This window comes from Armigeres subalbatus, chromosome 2, assembly GCF_024139115.2.
Source record: "Armigeres subalbatus isolate Guangzhou_Male chromosome 2, GZ_Asu_2, whole genome shotgun sequence".
Taxonomy (NCBI): Eukaryota; Metazoa; Arthropoda; class Insecta; order Diptera; family Culicidae; genus Armigeres; species Armigeres subalbatus.
The window spans coordinates 59796167-59817965 of NC_085140.1; the positions used below are offsets into that span (position 1 = coordinate 59796167).

General features: G+C 39.2%; 1 protein-coding gene across 4 annotated transcripts in view; it reads left to right on the forward strand.

Annotated features, from left to right (window-relative positions):
• Positions 1–21799, forward strand: part of LOC134208722 (mitoferrin) — an 85448-nt gene that overhangs the window by 59619 nt on the left and 4030 nt on the right. For 3 of the 4 annotated variants that reach the window (XM_062684560.1, XM_062684558.1, XM_062684561.1), the window contains one exon: positions 16334–17703. In XM_062684560.1, the coding sequence (XP_062540544.1) occupies positions 16492–17667 (1176 nt within the window). In that variant the 5' untranslated portion in view covers positions 16334–16491 and the 3' untranslated portion in view covers positions 17668–17703. Of the gene's footprint in view, positions 1–3451; positions 3675–16333; positions 17704–21799 lie in introns of those variants that run through there. The other variant, XM_062684559.1, reaches the window with a different exon arrangement.

Below are 21799 nucleotides of genomic sequence, written 5' to 3' on the forward strand. Positions count from 1 at the left end.
CATGCTCTATTCTTTTTTTCTGCACTCCTTTTCTTCGCTTCGACTTCTGCATTGAATAGAGAGCGCCTTTACTGCTGAAACTCTTTAGCGGCCATTTGACATCTTGGATAATCTTCGTCTTCACAACATCAGCAGTTAATGCAAATCCTGAGGCTTGAAGACCCATTATCATCAGTTTGTAATATTCAGGAAAGGATTCAGGAACAATGACGTCAGCCCAAGCGCCAGCCACTAAACGTTGACTTGAAAACCAATTTCTCCTAAATCATTTGCCGCCGTACCAACTGGTCAACACAATCTTCAACGGATTCACAATCTTCTAACTTGACAGTTGTATGTTTGGCCAGCAGACCGAACCTACGGATTAGTCCATTATCCTGGAACGCTTGTTGCAGTTTCTCCCATGCTTCCTTTGCAGTACCAGCATTCTTGACTAAACTAAAGTTGTGCTTCTCCAAGCTTAGACATATAGTTGCAAGTGCTCGATCACTCATATCCGGATCAACCGCCACATTCGTCGGTGGTTTTACTGCACGCCACGTACCATCTCGTATGAGCAACATTCATAGTTCTGCTTTCCCTTCAATTGTTATGGTCGGTAGAGCTACTGCACTTCTAAACTGCGCCCGACTAGCAGTTGAAGACCGCACACTGCTTCCGCTTGCAGCCGGTCCATGGAGTCATCTTCTTCAAATTGAACGAACTATTCTCGACTAGACTACTTCAAGCTTTTACCAGCCCTGGGCCCATAACCGCTTGCGAGTTAATAAGACGCGTGCATACTTATTCTTCTTCTTCTTCTTATTGGCATTATATCCCCCACTGGGACATTGCCGCCTCGCTGCTTAGTGCTCATTCCGCACTTCCACAGTTATTAACCGCGAGGTTTCCAAGCCAAGTTACCATTTTTGCATTCGTATATCATGAGGCTAACACGATGATACTTTTTTGCCCAGGAAAGTCGAGTCAATTTCCAATCCGAAAATTGCCTAGACCGGCACCGGGAATCGAACCCAGCCACCCTCAGCATGGTCTTGCTTTATAGCCGCGCATCTTACCGCTATACGCGTGTATACTGGTTGGGCTCAAAGGGACTAATGAAAATTTATTTTACTAATTACTTCAATTGAACAAACTAGGTTGCTACTAAGCAGCGCTTGGTTACTAGGCATAACGGTACACTGATATCGTGGGTTACTAATGTTCAATACACAACAAAATTATATCGGGAATTTTTAGAAAAAATATCGCAAAAAAGACGGAAAATATGCGGGAATTTTAAAATGTAATTTAATGCTGGTGTATTGTTTAAGGATGGGCCGTGGAGATCATCACCAAATGGGGACGGGGTAGTCAGTCATATGGCTACAGCTTCTGCCTCATACGCAGAAGGTCCGTTCCATTCTACTACTTTGTAACTTTCTCTATATTTCTCATGTTCTAGCAATCGCTAGATCTGGAAATGGACTTCCATACCGTTTCCATTTCTGTCCTTTACCTTTGAATTGACTATTCTAGCAGTAACTGCTAGAATCTGGAAATGAACGTAAAAAAAGCTTTCCCCCAGCTTGGAGACGAGCCAGTCTCGGGCTAGTCTCCCTAATAAAAACACAAAAAAAAGCTTTTTCCCATCTACCACAATGGCAGCTCGTTATTCGCGAATACGAAGGTAATGCCTCTACTCACTCATGGCAAAATCTAATTGCTATCTGTCTGTAAAATCCCATAAGGACCTGTCCTGTGCGTGAACCATTTACCTTCGTAGTCGCGAATCCAAGACGAACCTCTGCCCCTCGGAGCTGACCCAAAATAATCCAATAAGTGCCGCATGAACTTTGTGGCAAGTGCAGAGGTGATTGTGATTGTATCATTTCCTCCCCCTTCCATACATTGCATGCTGACGTGGCAGGCGCCAGTGTGACCTAAAAAATGAGATCACCAGACTTGTATGTACATTGAAGATGAGTGTTTAGTCCCAAGCTAAACATCTGTTGTGCAAGAACAGCTGATCTGGTCATAATGGAGTATCAACTACCGTCAGTCAATCAAGCTTAAGCTCAAGGGCCGTGAGGATCAGGACTAGTTTTAAAGCAGATTGGTTTTAGTGAGTCAGCTTCCACCGATAAGCGATGATAAAGCATTTCGTTCTCGCTTTCTTGCCATTGGAGAATAAAGGCTCCCCCAGACCTAAGCGATTTCATCGCCGCGACGGCGACAACTAGTCGCCGCGATTCTATCGCTGGGTCGCTGCAGGCAATGTTCCATTTATCCTTCCATACCAGCGACGACAGAATCGCAGTCGCCAAGCGATAGAATCGCGTCGCGACTGTCGCGTCGCGTGTGTTTGGGGGAACCTTAAGATTTTTTTTTACAAAAAATTGAGTTACGTCTTTAGAATTTGGATTTTTACATGTATTTTCGTGGGGTCGATTCATTCTGTTTCATTAAAACTGGTCATAATCGATCAAAATCAAATCACGTAAAAATTGTGTCGATAACTGTTCGCCTAGGATCACTCACTTACTAAAAAGGTCAGTGCTTCGAAGCTCTTCCTGTCTCGTGATTCACTTTCGACGAGCACCTAATCCAAATAATTCCGATAATGTAATCCCTCGTGATCCTCGCACTGTTTAAATTTGTAGTGGGTGCTCGACGGAAGCACCGGTGGCGCGCGCGCAGAAATGTCACACAGCCGCGATAATCGCCAATGTGCAAGTTTGCTTGCTCTGCCAGATAAATAAGCGAGACACTCGTCATCTTTTACCCTTTCCCAACCGACCGTCCGTCTATCAAATACGCTCCACCGGCGCATCTATTGATCGATCAGCCGCATTGAAAATGTTATTTGTTGTGGTCATAATATTTAATCACCACTCTCATTTAACCCGACAAACCACCTCAGACTGGTTTTGGTGAATGGTTTAAGTGCGATAGCAGATCGCCTGTACCGGTTCTCAAAACGAACTGATAAGAACCACATGGTTTTGTGGTGGTGTGACGTTTTCGGATCAATGACATAATTTTGCCTGGTCAATGGTTTCGTTGCACCCCACTGGGGGGTTAACTGGGGTAAAGGATTTCGAAGATAACAGAGATGCCAGAATTTTTTTTTTTTGGTGTGATAAATTATTTACGTAATTGATATAGTATAGTTTTAATCTGTTATTACCAAGTACTTTTTCAATATTTGTTTTTTTTATTTAATTTTTCAATAGATTCAACTTTAAACTCTATTCTAAAGATGCATAAGTTTTGAAATAATATATTGACCTACATTTTAAGAAAAAAATCTTCAAAAAGGCTCTATATTTGGCATCCACCGTGGAGACAGAAATAACATCGGCTAGTACGATTTCACATTTACAAACAACAACTAAGACGGACTCCGCTACCACAGAGACCAAAAAACGATAACGTTGATGATACTCGAAGAGAACACCTACTCAAGTGTCGTCGTTGCAGTCGTCCGGAGAGGTTCTCGATTGGTTGTTTGCTGCCACGATAACAACTCATTTTGCGGGCACATTGTTGGCTCTAGGTAAACTGATAAGAGCAGCGCCGCCTCGATGAGATAGCAGAAATGACAGATTGTCGACCGTCCGTGCCTTTGCCCATTTGCAAAGGTATTCTCGGCTGGAAAACATGTCTGGAAGGAAGCAATAACGTGTGGATAGGTAAATCATATTGATCACGCAGTGCTTATAAATCATCATAGTCGAGAAGGAACGTTGATTGCGGTTGACCTTGAAACAATTCGAATGCTGGATCTGTGTGAAACTGGATATCGGGATCTAATTGTGACAAATAATCGCTTGAGAAGTTGTGCACGTGAGTGTGTCATATGTGATGGTGGATTGTGATACAGTTCTAGCTCGATTGTCTGTGTACTAATCGTGTTTACTAGGCTAGTCGGTTCAAGGTACTGGCTTAACAATTATAAACAGATCCATCACGCAATGCGGTTGATTTAGAAGTACTTACTCAATATTGACAAAATTTTCAATTTCCTCTAGGATGTTCTATTCCATTTAATTCCGCTGTGGAAACTTTCGACCTGAACGGCAGTTTGAGTAGACTTCAATGATTATGAAAATATGTACTGTTAAACTGCTTTATTAGATACTCAAATTTAAATTGTTGCCACAAAAATACCGTCATTTGAAATTGCAACAGTGTCCGCTAAAAAATATAACAAGTGATAAGTGTTAAACGAAATGATCATTTTCCGCACCGTATTGTGAAATCCACTGGTCCAGAAAGTGCTATTAATTTACATACACACAATTCAGAAAGCAGAAAAATGATGAAGCTAAATCGATCACTGCAGTTATGTTCCCGTTTGATACTGTTTGTGCGAACTGTTATCATCGCTTACCGACTTGCCGTACAGGGTGAACCCTCTGAATGCTTCTTATTATTCCTGTTATCTAAAGATTGCACGTGTTGTTGCGATCATCGGCGAGATTTTTTTTTGTGTAGGCAAACAGTCTGAAACATTATTGTGTTATGCCATAAAGCACTAAGATTATCGAGAGGTAATTTTGATTTTCTAGTCCGTGCAGTTCCTCAACAATTTGATTATTGCTTGTGTCCCTTCTATTTGCGGATAAGATTCCCATCTATATGCGGATAAGAAATGCGGATTTCAATTGCTTTTAATGACCGTACCACTTCAAACCAGTGATTTTCAAAATAGCTAGAAATCGTAAAACTGAGAATGAAAATTTCGCAAGCAAAATGTAGGGTGATTATTATTACTAGCTAGTTTATTAGGCTCAATGGTAAACCTTAACGGAGCCGATGTTCACGCTTAATAAACGTTTATAATCTTTTACATATAGTATTTTTGTTAGTGTCAAAGTAAAACTTCAAAAACAACGTAAATTTAGTCATATTTATCAAATTTAGATTCTAGAATCTAAAATAAACCGATTGATAACTTTCATCATAGCGATATCCATGTTTAATAGAACATCTCTAATTGGCTGAAGGTTCCGATTTATGTGTTGCAATTCTTGTTGAAGAATAGTTTTCTTCTCCTCATATCGCTCGCATTGCCAGATGATGTGATCAAGGGCAGCGTTTTGTGTGTAATAGTTCGAAATTAAACGAGGCGTATTTATGATAAGCATTCTGTTGCATTGTACCAGACGACCAGGACGACAATCCAACCCTAGGCAGAATACTGAAGCAGTATCTTCCAAAGTCGCTATTGGATCAGCTTTGCTGCCAGGATGTAACCGCTGTTTATCTTATCATTGGATAAAATCACATAACTTATAGGCATCTTTGCCGTAGAATGTGGTCCTTCCCTGATTTTGAAACGCTAGCGAACCTAGCGGTGGAAGTCAAGCTTTACTCAACAATGAGCATAAGACAGAGTAGCAGCGCATGCTTTTCTGTTTTTTCTTTCGTCTTGGATACACGGGAGGGCCGTTCGTCCATTGTTGATAAACAAAGAGTTCACTTTGAATTTTGCTGTTTGTTCTATGATGTCTATCTGTTTTGTGATAAAAATCTAAAGCCACAACGCGCTTGGCAAGAACATCTACTCGATTGTTCCCTTCAATACCATATGCGATGGTACCCACATAACCGGCAGCGAATACAGTAACTGAGCAAGCTGTGCAACAATGTCTTTGATACGTAGTGCAATAAGACCAGTTTTCGGAGAACCTCTTAGGTTCTTGAGAGATTCTAGTGCACTTAGACTGTCCGAACAGATTAATATATTCACCAGGAACAAGAGACTTAATTTAATTCACAGTGTATGGTAACCGTATACTTAGGGTCTGTCTCATTTAGAGAATATTAAACTTAAAAGTGACAGTTCGAAAATTAGCAAATAACCCGGTCATAAGAATGGCTGGTGCTACCCAGAAATTGCAATAAGTCATTGATGAAAAATGATTCGATATCTGTCAAAAGTAATCTTGCAATGCGAGCAGGGTTATTCGATAATTATTCAAATGTCACTTTTAAGTTTAATTCTCCAAATGATACAGACCTTAGTGAAGGTAGCACCAATAGTGGAGGTACTAGGGTTTTAATGAGATTTTTCGTAATTATATACTTTGGGCCCGTACACTAATTACGCAAGCATTTTTTTCAATCCCCCTCCCCCATGTCAGATTTATTTATATGGAGCGTAAGAAAATGGAAGACCCCCCCCTCCCCCGTAAGTGCTTAGGTAATTAGTGTACGACCCCTTTATGATGGTATCAGTTAATGCACCGGGCTATAAATATGCTGTGCAGTTACGTGCCAATTCAGTATCCCTCCGCGATTATCACTGCACTTCACTTCTTGTCAAAGCGTTACGAAAAACAAGTTTTGAAACACACTTCCGCACAGGAGCCCACCCGGAAATATTGATGGGTTACTTATCAAACATCTCTTTTTAGAATGAGTAGCATCAAAACAAAGCCGCTACTGTATATGTAGGTTAACATGCGAAAGGTTTTGAAGGAACTGGTCTACGGTGGCGCTATCTACTCGTTTCATAGCGGCAGATTTTGCTTTTTCAATAATCCATTAGTCACTCTTTTGAAGTAAAAAGTTTACACTAGCCACGATTCTTTCCCGAAAGAAATACTAAAAAATTGATCGAATAGCGAATGTGAACACCGGCACTGGTAGCAGCAAACTAATGATTAGGGTGGTTCAAAAAATAAATTTTGCTTCGCCACGCTCAGTCGATTCTGTTACATATTCTGGGAGTCCGCCGACTATTTGTGCTGGTCTGGATAAGAAGTTTCTGGTGAACGGGCTTGGTAGTCATATGGCTACTGCTACTGCCTCACATGCAGGAGGTCATGGGTTCCAGATCTGTTCCATTCTCTTACTCTATATTTCTCATGTTCTAGCAATCGCTAGAACTGGAAATGAACTTTCCATACCGTTTCCATTTCTATGCTCTACCTTCAACTCAACTATTCTAGTAGTAACTGCTAGAATTGGAAATGAACGAAAAAGCTCGTTTAATACATCCAATAAGAAATTCTATCAGTTGCTCTCTCCTATCTGTCTCATTGGCAGCTCGCTCGTTAACCAAGACGAACCTCTGCCCCTCGAACCTAACCCAAAAATTCCAACAAATTCCGCATGAACTCGTGGTAAGTGCAGAGATATATTCGGCTTGCAGTGGACGAGTGATTGCATCATCATTTCCTCCCCTTCCTTACATTGACTTGCATTCTGACGTGGCAGGCGTCAGTGTGACCCAACAAATGAGATCATCAGTACTTGTACATTGAAGACGAGTGCTAGTCCCAAGCAAACATCTGTTGGTTCTCTGTGCCAGAACATCTTCCTTACCCTTCAAAGAGCGGGCATTCCAATTTAAAATTTACAAAAAAATATTTGGATCCATTAAAACGAAGTCGAATAACATTGTTTTGAGTAAATTTGATTCCAGTCTGGTCATAATGAAGTGGCAATTACGGACAGTCAATCAAGCTCAAGCTGGTCTGGATAAGAAGTTTCTAGTTTGTATGAGGGATGGTATGGGGTTGAATTTATCATTGTACTGACTGTGGCGCTTCCATAATGAGTGCTAGCAAGAGGAGAGCCTTTTGGAGGTAATATTCAGAATATTTCACTCAACAGGGATCGTTTCAATAATTATTAATCAGTTTATTCCAGACTGCGAATCTTTAGTCATGGTCATTAAACAAACAAAAGTCACTATTTGCATCCAAAAGTCACTAAAGTCACTATTTTTCGGGAAATGGTCACTAAAGTCACTATTTTCGCACCACCGTTTGTAAAAAAAAAAGTTCAAAATAAAAATCATTTGTATCTACCATTATCATCAACCAAATCAAATGTAAATCTGTTAGCAAAATATATAAAGTTTGAAAAATCTCTCCAAGGCCGTCTTATGAAAGGCAGAGTGGGTTCGAACCGTGGACTTCGGGATCGAGAGACACACAGACAGACCACTCAGCGAAGCTTGGGCATACGTTTAGGCAGCGCCGTATATAAAGCGCAGGATTGTTGATGCGGATTTACATAACGGATTTAGTTTTGGGTGGAAGTTTAATAAATAAGGAGCGTATAGGGTTTTGTTTTCGATAGCAAAATGTCGTTGAGAAGTCTATGCCTACCCAATTGTTTGGATATTTCCAAGCCATTATTGAATGCATTATACTCTTGAGCACTCGTTTAATAAGCATTTCAAGGGTAAGAACTTCACTTGTTGTCATTTTTATCGTTTCTGAATATCCATTTTTTGTCACGTCAATTTTGACATAATTCCGAGATATTTCTTAGTTTCTGATTGATTAACCCCTCGACGACGAATCACACAGCATGATATTGTCGGCGTAGCACCACATTAGAATTCGGACATCAGGACTTCCGAACCGAACATCGTTCTAGCACTTTTTCATACTGTCTTGCAGCTGAATCATCTATATATGGTAAAACTTTTGGAAATATCTTTGACGAGACAATTTTTTTCTGATCGACAGTAAAAGACAGTGCAAAATTTGTTATACTTCATTCGGGATCAGTACAAAAGGCCAAATCACAAAAGGCCGAACCACAGAAGGCCGAAAATGTTCTAGCATACCACAAAAAGCCGAAAACCCAAAAGGCCGAACCACAAAAGGCCGAATGATACAAAAGGCCGAATCTCAAAAGGCCGAATTATTACAAAAGTTTCAATCTTTCAATTAAGAGAACTTGGAATATTCACAAATTTACGTTTACTTTTATTATGCTTCCCCATTAAGAAAAACTTGTCCACGTGTTTTGCAACTACTAGCAGCGATCTAATCAATCTTATTCAGTTGAGGTATTTACGTCAGTTCAACGTCGAAGCTCAATCTTTCAATTGAAAGAAGTTGTATGACGGTGTTTACAGAGTCAAGTTGAATCCTTATATATTGCATTATAGATCAATCTACATTGCAGTACCCGAATAAAAAATACAGTAGAATAACAATACAATTTATTGTAACACTACTATTAATAACAATAAATTGGCAATAGATTATATTGTAAATGAACCCATAGAAATACATTAAAATGCATTGTTATGAACCATTTACTCGAATGTAAATGAAGTTTTCGCAATAGAATGTACGGGTTGTTAAGTATCGTAACTATACAAAATCTGAGATTTTTCCATACATTTTTTTCTTCACACAATAGAGTGTATGGTTAATATATTGTTGAAATATCCGAACAAAACTGTTCAAAATACAATGGATTGTATTGTATTTGTATAGTAAAACAATACGATTTTTGATTTCTCAGTTGTGACAGCTTTACTGTTCAACAATGCAATTTAAAGGGAAAAATTACATATTTGGCACTTAGAGGCAAATATTGTTATATAGTTTATATGCAATGTAAAGAAACGTTTCAAAAATTATCAATGTATGAATCTTATGTATGAAAATGTTTCAAAAACAATTGCAAGTATTGTTACATTAGAGAAATATGTTGATGTATTGTATCCTCAGTGTGGATACAATCTGTGCAACCATTGAGAAACAATATATCCTATTGTATACCATACATTGTATGGTAATTCAATTGTTTACACTATTGAACCAATAGTACATTTTTATCCGGGTAATGAAAGGATGAACATACGTATAAATATTAGCACTTTAAAGTAACGGAGTAATCAAAGAGCTCTCTTTTTCCTTCCTTTGCTGATGCTTCCTTTGTAGTAATCATTATCAGTAGTATTGGGAAAAGTTAAATTCCCAAATCTAATGCAAGGGCCCGAGTTAAATTCCATCGGATTCATGGCTCACAGAATCGAATTGCCGATTTGCATCAATGTAGGAGTTGTGCGCTTCATGATGTATGGTTGTGCTAATGATGCGCACTACTCATGATCTAATTGCGACATCAGAAACTAAACAAAATAGACTTTTCCAATTATTATGCTTTTGACTAAAAGCTGTATAACTTACGGTAACGCGGTGTTCTTAAATGTATTTAATTTTCTCCCCATTTGAGAGAAACTGACTTCACAAGACTTCAATGAAAAATCACAAAATAATCCGAATATTCTAAATTATATTAAGTATTTGAATAAAAAAAAGTCTGAATGAAATCGGCAGACCAACAAAGTATACCGGAGCGAGCGCGCGCTCGCTCCGGTCCACTTTGTTGGTCTGCCGATTTCATTCGTCCTTTTGTGATTCAGCCTTTTGTGGTTTCGGCCTTTTGTGATTCGGCCTTATGTGATTTCGGCCTTTTGTGGTTTCGGTCTTTTGTGCATTCGGCCTTTTGTAATTCGGCCATTCGTGATTCGGCCTTTTGTGATTCGGCCTTTCGTAGTGGACCCCTTCATTCTGCCTTTTTCATACACGAACTGCAGTTTCACGAAAAACTTCGAGCTCATGTTAAACTTTATTACCACAATGCTGTAGAACTTGCTTCAAAATCGTTGTTGAAATTATAAGCATGGTTTAGTTTAACAACTTGTAACTCGTTACCTGCTGAATAAGGTTTACCATGGAGGCTAGCAATATGCCTCTGGATGTCCCAACGAATACCTTCCTCAATATCCAACTCTGTGGTATTTATGATGGTGTCGCCAAGTCGGTTGTCCCCTGCTAAGATCCATCCTCTCCCTAGCTACGATGAAGATGTACACGGGCAGCAGTAGTAAACCTCATGATATTGTAATTTTTGTCTTCTCTTGATTTCTGATAGCATTCTAATAAGGATTTGAAAAAACATGATATCCCTAGTTTCCGATCTTATACGAGTTACGAGTTACACATGAACAATACGAATGCAACTCAACTCACTACCTGTTTAGTACTTCATACAAAAGTCACTATTTTGTCACTTTTTCTGCTTCTGAAAGTCACTATTTGGTCACTTTTTTCGTCATCGTTGGTCACTAAGTCACTATTTTGAACGGCATTTATCGCTACCAGCCCTGCGATTACTGATTGTTAGAAGGATTAATTCAGATGTAGTTTACATTGAGTGAAGGCTCTGGGGTGTTTACGTTTAGCTATGTAGGTGTATTTTAAAGTTGTATTTGCTAATTATCTAATACATATTACGTAATGTTTATCTCTTATGGTTCTATGAAGTTCATTGAAAAAGACAGGAACACCGTCTTCGACCAGAGGTCGTACAGACTGAACAATTAACACCTAGATAACGGACAGAACACATAACACCAAGTGGACCGGTGGAGAATTTTTCGATCACGAAAAGTTTCCTCCTTACCGGGGCGGGAATCGAACCCACGCTCCATAGCCCATGCGTCTAGACGATTGACGTCGCTAACCACACTGCCACGAAGCCATACCACGGATACTATACCACGGATCATTCTCAAAATTTTATTTTGAATCCTCTGAACTGCCTTTTTTCTGGTATTGCAGCAAATGTCCATATTGGTACAGCATACAACATCGTTGGTCTAAAAAAAACTAAATAATAAATTTGTACTTAACACAAAGTTTGGATTTTCTGTTTATAAGTGTCGACACTTAATATATTTGTTATTTGGCTTGAATGCCTTCAATGTGATGTTTAAAAGTTAGTTTTTGATCTAGAAGAAATCCTAAATATTTAGCTTTGTTTGACCAATAAATTGGTACCCCATTCATAGTGACAATACGTCTGCTTGAATGTTTCAAATAACAAGCTCTCGGCTTATGTGGAAAAATAGTTAATAGCTGAGTTTTGGAAGCATCCGTGGAAATTTTACATTTTTGCAAGTAAGTGGGGAAAATATCTACTAAATGGCACGAAGGCTTCGCCCTTTGGCGGAAACTCCCAAGGTTTCAAAAACTTTGGTTTCAAATGAAGAATATAATTTATGTTTGATACGTCTATTAATGACAATGGTGACCCCACTACAGGCGCTGTCAAGACGATCATTTCTGTAAATAAAATAATTTGGATCTCTTTTGATGAAGAGTTCAGGATTTAAGTATATCTCAGTTATAATGGCAATGTGCACATTATGAACTGTTAGGAAGTTCAATAATTCATCATTCACCCTTTGAAAAACGGGCATTCCAATTTAAAATTTTAAAAAGAATTATTTGGATCCATTAAAACTAAGTCAAATAACAATTTTTCTAGTAAATTTGATACCAACCTGAACAGCTTCAGTTTTGGAATTTGATTTGAACATTGCATCAATCATGTGATGCAATTGTTCATTTAGAAAATCAAAGTCGGAAGCAGACATTCTACCTGAGTCGTCAGAACGACGGTTATTTTCCGTTGACGAATGGGTATGAAAATCATTCATCTTTGGTAAATTTTCAGAAATGAAATGTTGCCTGCCTGCAATGCTTGCATAGGTAGGCATGTTTGAAAAAATAGAATTCGACGAACTGTTCGTTACCCGGTGAGAGGTAGGAGCAAAATTTGTTCGTTGATTGTGGTGGATATGAATTGCTCGACCGGCAAATGATTGCAGATTTTGAGCGTTTGAAATATAATTACCCGGCGAATCTAGGATCCTATTGAAATTTCCCGTCATCAATTTTGCACGGGAATTCAAAACTGTTTTGCGTGAAGGAAGAAATTGGATTTATGATTGCCCCCACAATTAGCACATTTAAATTTATTGGAACTTTCTCTCACTGGACAGGCGTCCTTGGGGTGAGAGGTTTAACCACAAATCATGCATTTGGCATCCATGTGGCAATGTTTAGTTCCGTGACCCCACTTTTGGCACTTACGGCACTGAGTGGGGTTTTGAAAATTTCCCCCAGGCCTGCGGAAATGTTCCCATGCAACACGGACATGGGACATAATACAGGCCTTTTCCAAACTTTTCATATTGTTTAGTTCACTTTTGTTGTAGTGAACCAAATAAAATTCTTGAGAAATCCATCTCTGGAAAGAATTAAAGTGGGATTTCTTCTTCATTTTAATTACTTGGACTGGCGCAAATCCAAGCAATTGTGAAATTTCCATCTTGATCTTATCCAGTGAGTTATCATCACTGGGGAGACCTTTTAACACGACTTTGAACAATCGTTCAGTCTTGTCGTCGTATGTTAAAAACTAAAATCGCTTCTTAGCCAAATACTGAAGAAGACGTTTGCGATCATCAAAGGATCCCGGCAAAACACGGCAGTCACCCTTCCTGGCAATCTGAAATGAAACCTCGATCCCCTGAAGGTTACTCAAAATCTCATTCCAAAAGCCAGAAAACTCGGCAATAGATATCACAATTGGCGGAATCCTTTTCTTTTTCGCATGAATCGAATCACCTGGGCTAGAGGTAAATTCGATTTGCTCAATTTCGTCATGAATCAAATCGAACTGATTGCTCAGTTCGATAGGAGAAGAATTATTTTGAATACTAGAGTTAGAAGGAATATCTGAAGTCTCCCGCCTCCCTCTTTTTTTCCGTGGTTTGGCATGACGGTCTTGACATCTAGTTTCTTAGAAGGAAGTGGAGAATTCAGAGACTCCTCCTTCATCTTGTTTTTGTTAATATTCATTGATGAGCGTGGAGTTAATCAGTCCTTTCAGGACGCTTGTCGGAATTCTACGTCCACAAACGGGTTGATGTTGATAATGTCCTCGTGATGTCTCATAATCCGTGTTGTTGAAGCCGGTCTTCGCATCGGCGTTACGCTTCGATACTGTATCCACGAGGGCATTCAGTTCGCTGTAGAAAATTCCCCTTCAACTCGTCAGCATCGGTCGCTGCATTACATTATACAGGGGTTAGACAAAAAGGTTGAGATATGCAAAAAATTGTCGAAGTTCAAATCTGCATAGCTTTGCGTACAATGATCCGATTTTGATGAAACTGGGACCATCTGACGCGGAAACTCTTCTAGTATACTGTCCCAATGCGAAACCTCTGGTTGAGGGTTTTCTGAGAGTATGTTAAAAATGCATTTTTTCTTCTGCTTGTCATTTTATATGACGTTTACTGGCGTCATGTTTTATGCATTCTCCAGAAACTAGAACTATTATGCTGACCAATGCTGGCTGGCGAGAATCCATTAGGTATACGCAGAGATATGGCCATTTTCGTGAAAACGGTACGGGATTGGCCATACACCCTGAACAAATCTCGCTTAACTTTTCAAAAGGACCTAAGAAACATTTTTTCATGAATTAATTTGAATAGCGCAATCAACAGAACAACATGAATGCTATTGATTGCTGTATTCAAATAAATTCATGAAAAAATGTTACTTAGGTCCTTTTGAAAAGTTAAGCGAGAAATGTCACTTTCGCAGAACACCAGGAACCTGTTACAAATTGGCCAGAGAGTCTTACAGTCCTCAAAATGTATCTTAAAAAAAGGTCCTACGTTTATCGTCTTGGTAAAACATGAATTTTGACACCCATATATGGGTGTCCATCACGAGGACATTATGGTTCCAGATGGTGCCAAAATCGGCCCCTCCTGAAAGGCCTTTGGAACCTGCTTTAAGGGTGGCAGTGGACACTATCATTCTGGAAATGTTTCTGTAATCATCGTCTTGCAAAGCCATGAAGTTAGATACTCATATTTGCATTATCCCGATCTGTTATCATTTCATCATGTTCCCGGAACCGTTTTTACGGAAATGGCCATATCTCCGCATAGTTTAGATGGATTCTCGATCTACAGCCACGATTGGTCGCCGTATTAGTTCTAGTTTTTGGAGAAAGCATAAAACATTATGAAAGTAAACGTCACATAAAATTACAAGCAGTGGAAAAAATGCATCTTGAACATACCCTCGGATAACCCGGAACATCTCCGGTTGTCAAGGACCAATCTCAGGTTTTGAAGGAGGACAGTATACTAGAAGAGTGTCCGCTTCAGATGGTCCTAGTTTTATCAAAATCGGATTATTATACTCAAAGTTATGCTGATTTGAATTTCGACATAATTTTACCTATCTCAACCTTTTTGTCTAACCCCTGTAGATTATCGTGAAGCGATGTTCTTTTGAATACCAGAATATAATATTAGATCGTCTGTAGTGAAGGGTCGTTCGTGTGTGATATTGTTGGTCGAATAAATTGGGTTTTCGTGCCGCTGTTGGAAGAACATGGTGGATGCTTGACTAAACGAGGGTTGGAGTCAATATTAGTCAAACTGCTTGACTCGCTGCTAACTCGCATTTAAAAAATGTTGACAAATCAACTAAAAAAATGTGTCCTTTGCTGGTTAAATTTCAATACTACAAAGAAATATCGCTTACTCGATATTCTATCCAATTCGAAGGTCTCTTCAATATCGAGTAAGAGACTAAACCTATTTACATGTATTCTTATTATAAACTGAAATCGTTTTTGAGCAGCATCTGAATCTTCACCAAATCGCAAGACATATTAGCATAACTCCTTAATTGTAGAACAAATAGAGATATTGAAGAATAATTCTAGTAAATGTAGTTAAATGCTTTTTCGTAACTGATTCTGTTATAAATTGTGTCCCATTATAGTAGTTAAAATAACAGAAAATTATTACAAATCAAAATAATCAAACATTGTTATAAATTTAATAAAAATTGGAAAAATTGGAACTGAAAATCATTTTCTAAATTGTATCAACAGTAGTTATAAATATCTGAAGTTGTTTTAATTTTGATATAATTTCATTTTGTCGTCGGGATGCAATTAGTCTTACATGATTAGTCGGTTCCCCTTAATTGAACTTTAACAATAATAGAAATGAACTCATATCATATCGTATCGGGGCTCGATTCAGTGACGTACGTAATTTGCCCAGGTAAGTCACATGTATCAAATGTGGGTTGTATTGTAATCTAATCTTAGCCAATTATGTGCTGTTTAATGGTCTGCTGTTCATATCCTGAAGCTTTTGCCTAATTTGTTCATATCCTATAGTTTGTTTTTATTGATTTACAACTACTTTACAGAAATAAACGTAAGGTCATAGAATTATTCTATCCAACCGTTTCTTTTAACTGGTCAAACATTGTAATTATAAAGAATAATTTATTCATTAAGATCGATATAGGGCGATAATGATATAGGGAAGAATAAGTAGTATTCCCGGCAGGTTGTTGCGCTTCGGAACACCTCGCTTCGACAGCCGTACCGTTACATTATGTTTCAACGAGCTTCATAGCAAAAAATACGGAGAACTTTGTAAAAACATTATCTCCTCATACGTTTACTTTGAATGCTTACCCCAAGATAGGTATGATTTATTTCATTTTTTACTACCCCTCCAACGTAATAATCAAAGTACGATGTGAATCGATTTGTCTCAAATTTGCTGACAACTGGATTGTGATTTATACCTATTGAACCAATGCCGTTTATCTACCTACTCCAATTAAATATTCTCCCATTCCTTCGACATATTACAATTTTGTATTTTCTCTTTCTCTTCCAGATTACGTCTGACAGAAATGCTTGTATAGTACACGAACATTTGCAGCTGAAAATTCCTACATCTTAGATCCTGCAAGTGAAACAAACTATCCAGTGAGTGCGTAATTCCGAACGCCCTAGACTCTAACGAACCCCGTCGGAGCACAGAGTGTATGTGTCATGAATCCAGACGAATATGAATCGCTGCCAACGACCAGTGTAGCTACCAACATGACGGCCGGTGCCATTGCCGGCGTCATGGAGCACTGCGTGATGTACCCGCTGGACTCGGTCAAGACACGAATGCAGTCGCTCACGCACATGCACGCAAACGAAACAATCATCTCGACGATGCGCGACATGGTCCGATCGGAAGGCCTGCTGCGGCCGTTCCGTGGAGTGATGGCCGTTGTTGCCGGGGCGGGCCCCGCACACGCCCTCTACTTCGGAGCGTACGAGTACTCGAAGGAGACGATCGGACGCTTCTCGGATCGGGATCAAATCAACTACATGGTGTCGGCTGCGTTGGCCACCCTTGTACACGATGCCATCTCCAATCCGGCCGACGTCGTCAAGCAGAGGCTACAAATGTACAACTCACCCTACAGTTCGATCATGCATTGCGCCCGCCAAGTCTACCGAACCGAAGGCCTGCGAGCGTTTTATCGATCGTACTCGACGCAGCTTGTGATGAACATCCCGTACTCGGCGATCCAGTTTCCCACGTACGAATTCTTCCAGAAGCTGCTCAATGAAGACAATAAGTATAATCCCCCGGTACATATGGTGGCGGGAGGAGCTGCGGGCGCGGCCGCTTCAGCCCTCACAACGCCACTGGACGTGTGTAAAACTCTGTTGAATACCCAGGAGGACGGTGCTGGCAAGACCACTGGCCTCATTCAGGCCGTAAAGAAAATATACCGCACTGCCGGAGTTATGGGCTTCTTCAAGGGGCTACAGGCTCGAGTGCTGTACCAAATGCCCGCCACCGCCATTTGTTGGTCCACCTACGAGTTCTTCAAATACATCCTCACCGAGGGCGCCCGGGGTGCGGTATGGAGTAGCGGTTCCTCGTCGGATCCGACCGTGGAAAAGCCGAAGGAATCCGACAAAAAACAGCTATCCGATCTGCGGTACGTACTACCGGTCAGTGCGGCATCGGCCGAAGCCTCGGCCAGCAGTCTGATCGTGCGCACCGGATCTGGAGCGTCATCTAGTGGCGACCGCGACGGAGGTCGCCGAGAACTGCCCGCCATGTCCGGCGCCGGGATCTACGGAGCAATGAGCTACAACACGATGCACTCGAATGATGCAAACATCACCGATCATCACCATCCGCTGCGGAGGTCCAATTAGAGGTCCTCCGATCGTACGGACGTGTCGTTCCCGAAGGTTAGTTTGTAGTTTCATAAGTGTATCACCATGAGTTTTATCTCTCGCAATTTTACACTATTGTATGACATTTTAGCTGGAAAATCATTTCTCGGCTAAACATTTTTTCAAATCATTTTATCGTCAATTACGGCAGCCCTAAATATTTCACTTCCGTAACACGTTAACAGACGACACGATCACAATTCACAATAGATTAAAGTCAACCATATTTTTTCCTTATAATTCTTAAGTCTTTTTTATTCTTGTGTTAATTCATTGATTAGCCTTAGATTTTTTTTTTAATTTTCCTCAGTTCCCCATAATTTATGTATAACTTCTTTTCTTCTTTCTATATTATATTCTCTTTCTCACGCATGTAAATGTGGATGTGCGCTAATGAAACGTGGAAAAAATATTTGTTTTCGAGGCGACCATAATAATATTAATGAAACAAGTAAATCTGGACTGAATTATCGAATATTTTTTTTATGCCAAAAAACTTTAAAACACGGAATAGTTTCTAGGAAATATAACCTTCAAGAAAAAACGAGAAAAGTATAGGAGAACGGGGCAAGATGAGCACTTTAATATTACTGCTAATATGTCTTATTCTTAAATATAATAAAAATAAAATGAATCTGAATACAGATAGATTAGCAAAAGTTTATAATATTTAGGGTTTTCTTATAAAAAAAATGCAGTCGTCTTTAGACCTGTGCGCCGCCGCGCCACGCCTCCACTGTTAAAAATGAGTCCGCAAATTCCTCACGCATTTCAATAGGAGCACAGGTCTTGTCGTCTTCGTTGCAGCCACACACCCAGCAAAAAAAAAACTATTGCAGTTTTTTTTCGGACCGGACATTGCGAACACCAGTTTCACCTGGAACATCAGATTCGCCACTACATCATCAGGAGGAACACCACCGTCGATGTCCTTACTAGATTGAAACACAATGGTCAACGCTATTCTTGTTCCGTCCCGTTGGCCGACATGAAAAAGTGGACAAAAAGTATCGACGTCCAGGACTGGGCTTTTCTATGGGATACCAGGAGATCAACTTTCTTGAGGAAGATAAAGGGCTTTACTAGTCCTTGGAACGACCCAAAGAAGCAGCAGTGTCTCGACGCTTTGGACCGGCCACCCAAGGGTCTCCCACAATTTCGGCGGAGGCCCTTTCCGGTCCTGCTGTAAACTATGTAGTACTGAGAATAGTGTCGAGCACTTTATCTGCCACTGTCCTAAATACGATCATTTGAGGGAGCTGTACGGGATCCCGGTTAGTATTCGGGTCGCGAAGCGGCTACAGCACTGCCGCAGTAAAAGTAACATATACGCCTTTTTATAAAATTGGTGTTACCGAGTAGTGCTTAACGAGTTGTTTCACAGAATAATGGAAAACTCGTAGGTTGTGATTACGCGTGCATACGTCACTTTTCCAGATTACGGTAAAGCAGCACTTAACAGCTTTTTAAAGGATGCTAATTTGTTCCACCAAATTTAGGTTCCTCACCTTAGATCCCACGGCCACACTACACCGGGGATAGGTCTTATAGGTCCAAATGCGAACGGGCATTGATTATTGTCAGGGAATTATCAGGGAATTCTTGGCACAATCAGGGAAATCAGTGAGAGAGAAAGTGAACATGTGGTTTAATTGAAGAGTCGTTAATGTACGTTTCAATGCAAGAATAAATAATGCATATGCCATAGGCCGACAGTGAGCCACAAACAAACTGTCTAACGACGCGTCTTACAACCGAAGAAGGAAAGAATTTGTTTCTTGTGGGCTTGAATACTGGCGAAGTTTAACTGGGGCACGTGATCTACCAAATTGAATATTTTTCCTTAAATTTGATTTCTCTGAAAAGAACAGGATTTTTCACCAATTTAATAATTTTTTGTATGATTTTTTAAAGAAATTCCTGCAAGAATTGACGAAGGAATTCCTGAAGGTATTTAGACATATCTTCGGAACTTCTAATTAGGATTGCTTCTGAAATTTGTTTAAGAATTCTTTCGGAAATCCCTAAAGGTTCTCTTTGGAAAATATCTACAAAAATTCTTCCAGAAATGTTTTCAGCAATCCACCAGGAATTCTTTTGGAAATACAGTAGCCGTTCGATAACTGCAAAATGTTTACTTTTCAGTTAACGAATGCCGTTTGATAACTGCAACGCATTCTAGACGTCAAACGGTTGTCAATCGACGTCAGATGCAATAAAAGAGCATCTAAATGTGCAGCGCAATGCAGCTGTCATTGAGATTGACATCAGTTTGAAGTTTAGCGGTCCGATAACTGCAAAACTGTTGCAACTGTCGAATTGCAGTTAAATGACTTGGCAGTTATCGAACGTCTACTGTACCTCCTAGATTTTTTTTTAATTACTCATGGAAATGTAACCAGAAATAATTTAGAAATTCCTGGAACGATTTCTTTGTAAAATCCTTCGGAAATTTCTTCTAAGTTTCTTCTCCAGGTATTCGCTTAGAATTTCCACACGGATTTTTTTTCCGGATTTTACTTCAAGAATTGCATTGGAAATTGGAAAATTACTTCAGATTTTTTTTTCGGATACTCCTTTAGAGATAATCCTTCTGAAATTTCTTTGGAAACACGTTCCAAATTTACTTTAAAAATCCCTTCGGAAAGTCATTTAGAATTTCCTGAAATAATTTTCGATGGAATTCTTAAAATAATTTCCAAGTAATTCCTAAAGACATTTCTGAAGCAAATATTAAAAGAATTTCCGAAGAACTGTGAAAAGAATTTCTGGATAAAACTTCCGTAATAACAGAATTTCCACGGGATTTCAAAATAAGTTCATCACTAACAGGTTTTGCTAAAAGAGTTTTCGATGTTTTTTTTTTGATTCATTTTTGAATAGAATATCCAAAGATGTTCCAAGAAAAACATTCCTAAGAATTTCTGGAGGCCTTCCCAGTTAATTACTTAACCAGACGATAAAATAAAATTAAAAGTAATGTTTAAAACTGCTTAAAGTGAGCCAAGAAATAATTTCAGCATTCAAAATTATATCAAATCTTCATAGTTTCAGAACTATTTTGACAGTCGCCAACGTTTTTACTGATTATTCGCTTACAGGGGCGTCCCATGGAATTCTGGTACACCTGTTCTACACGGTTAAACTCATCTACCCAAAATGAAGTTCAAACAACTCAAAATTAAGTTCATTTCACTTAATTTGGACCGTTGGTGGGGGAAGCCAATTTTGAGTTGGATGGCCGAACTCGGATTTGAGTTGTTTCCGTTTGATCCCGTGTGAAAAAGTACCTAAATATTAAGTTGTTTCCACCTAATGTTAAGTTCAAATAGGTTTAAACAACCTAAATTTGAGTTCAACCCCTTTAACCTAGCGTTGGCTTCCCCCATCGAACTGCTATCGTTGGGTGGTTTTCTTCCTCTGTTTTTGACATCAAAGGATGAAATGAAAGAGATGCTAGATCGAAAACAACTCAAAATTTGGGTTGTTTGATCTACCCGTGTACCAGATTAAATATTAGGAAGATAAAAAAAACTATTTGAATAGAAAGGATTTACAAAACAATAAACAGCTTATCAATCTTTTTTGTCTCTAAAATGTTTTAAATTGTGGTGCACTTAAAATTTTAAACTCTCGTAAGTCGTTCGAAATTTAACTTGGTAACAGTTGCCGATAACTGGATATGGCTCAGAATAGAGATCTTTGAAATCGGCTCTTTCCACCATTCGGGTGCACAGGAACCATCGTCTCTAGCATTTTATTGTTATGAAAGAAATTTAATAACCATCATTAGGATCATCATTTGATGAGACCTCAGATTGAGTCCACATTTAGAAGCAGACATGAGTCACATTGAGAAGCTGAAGTGTTTTCCAGTTATTTAATTTTTCAAATTTAGTGAAAACTATACCTTTTTCTCTTTGTTAATTAATTGTGATTATTCGAAAAAAAAAGTATTATTTGATGTCTCTTTTGAAAACTCAAACATTAATTTAATATTTTGATGCTGTTGTTTATGATGCATATTCATCAGAAGAAAAAAAAACAAACCGTTCCCAATCATCTAAGTATGAACGAAAGCGTGCGCGGTGCGCCTTTCGGCAAAGTCTAA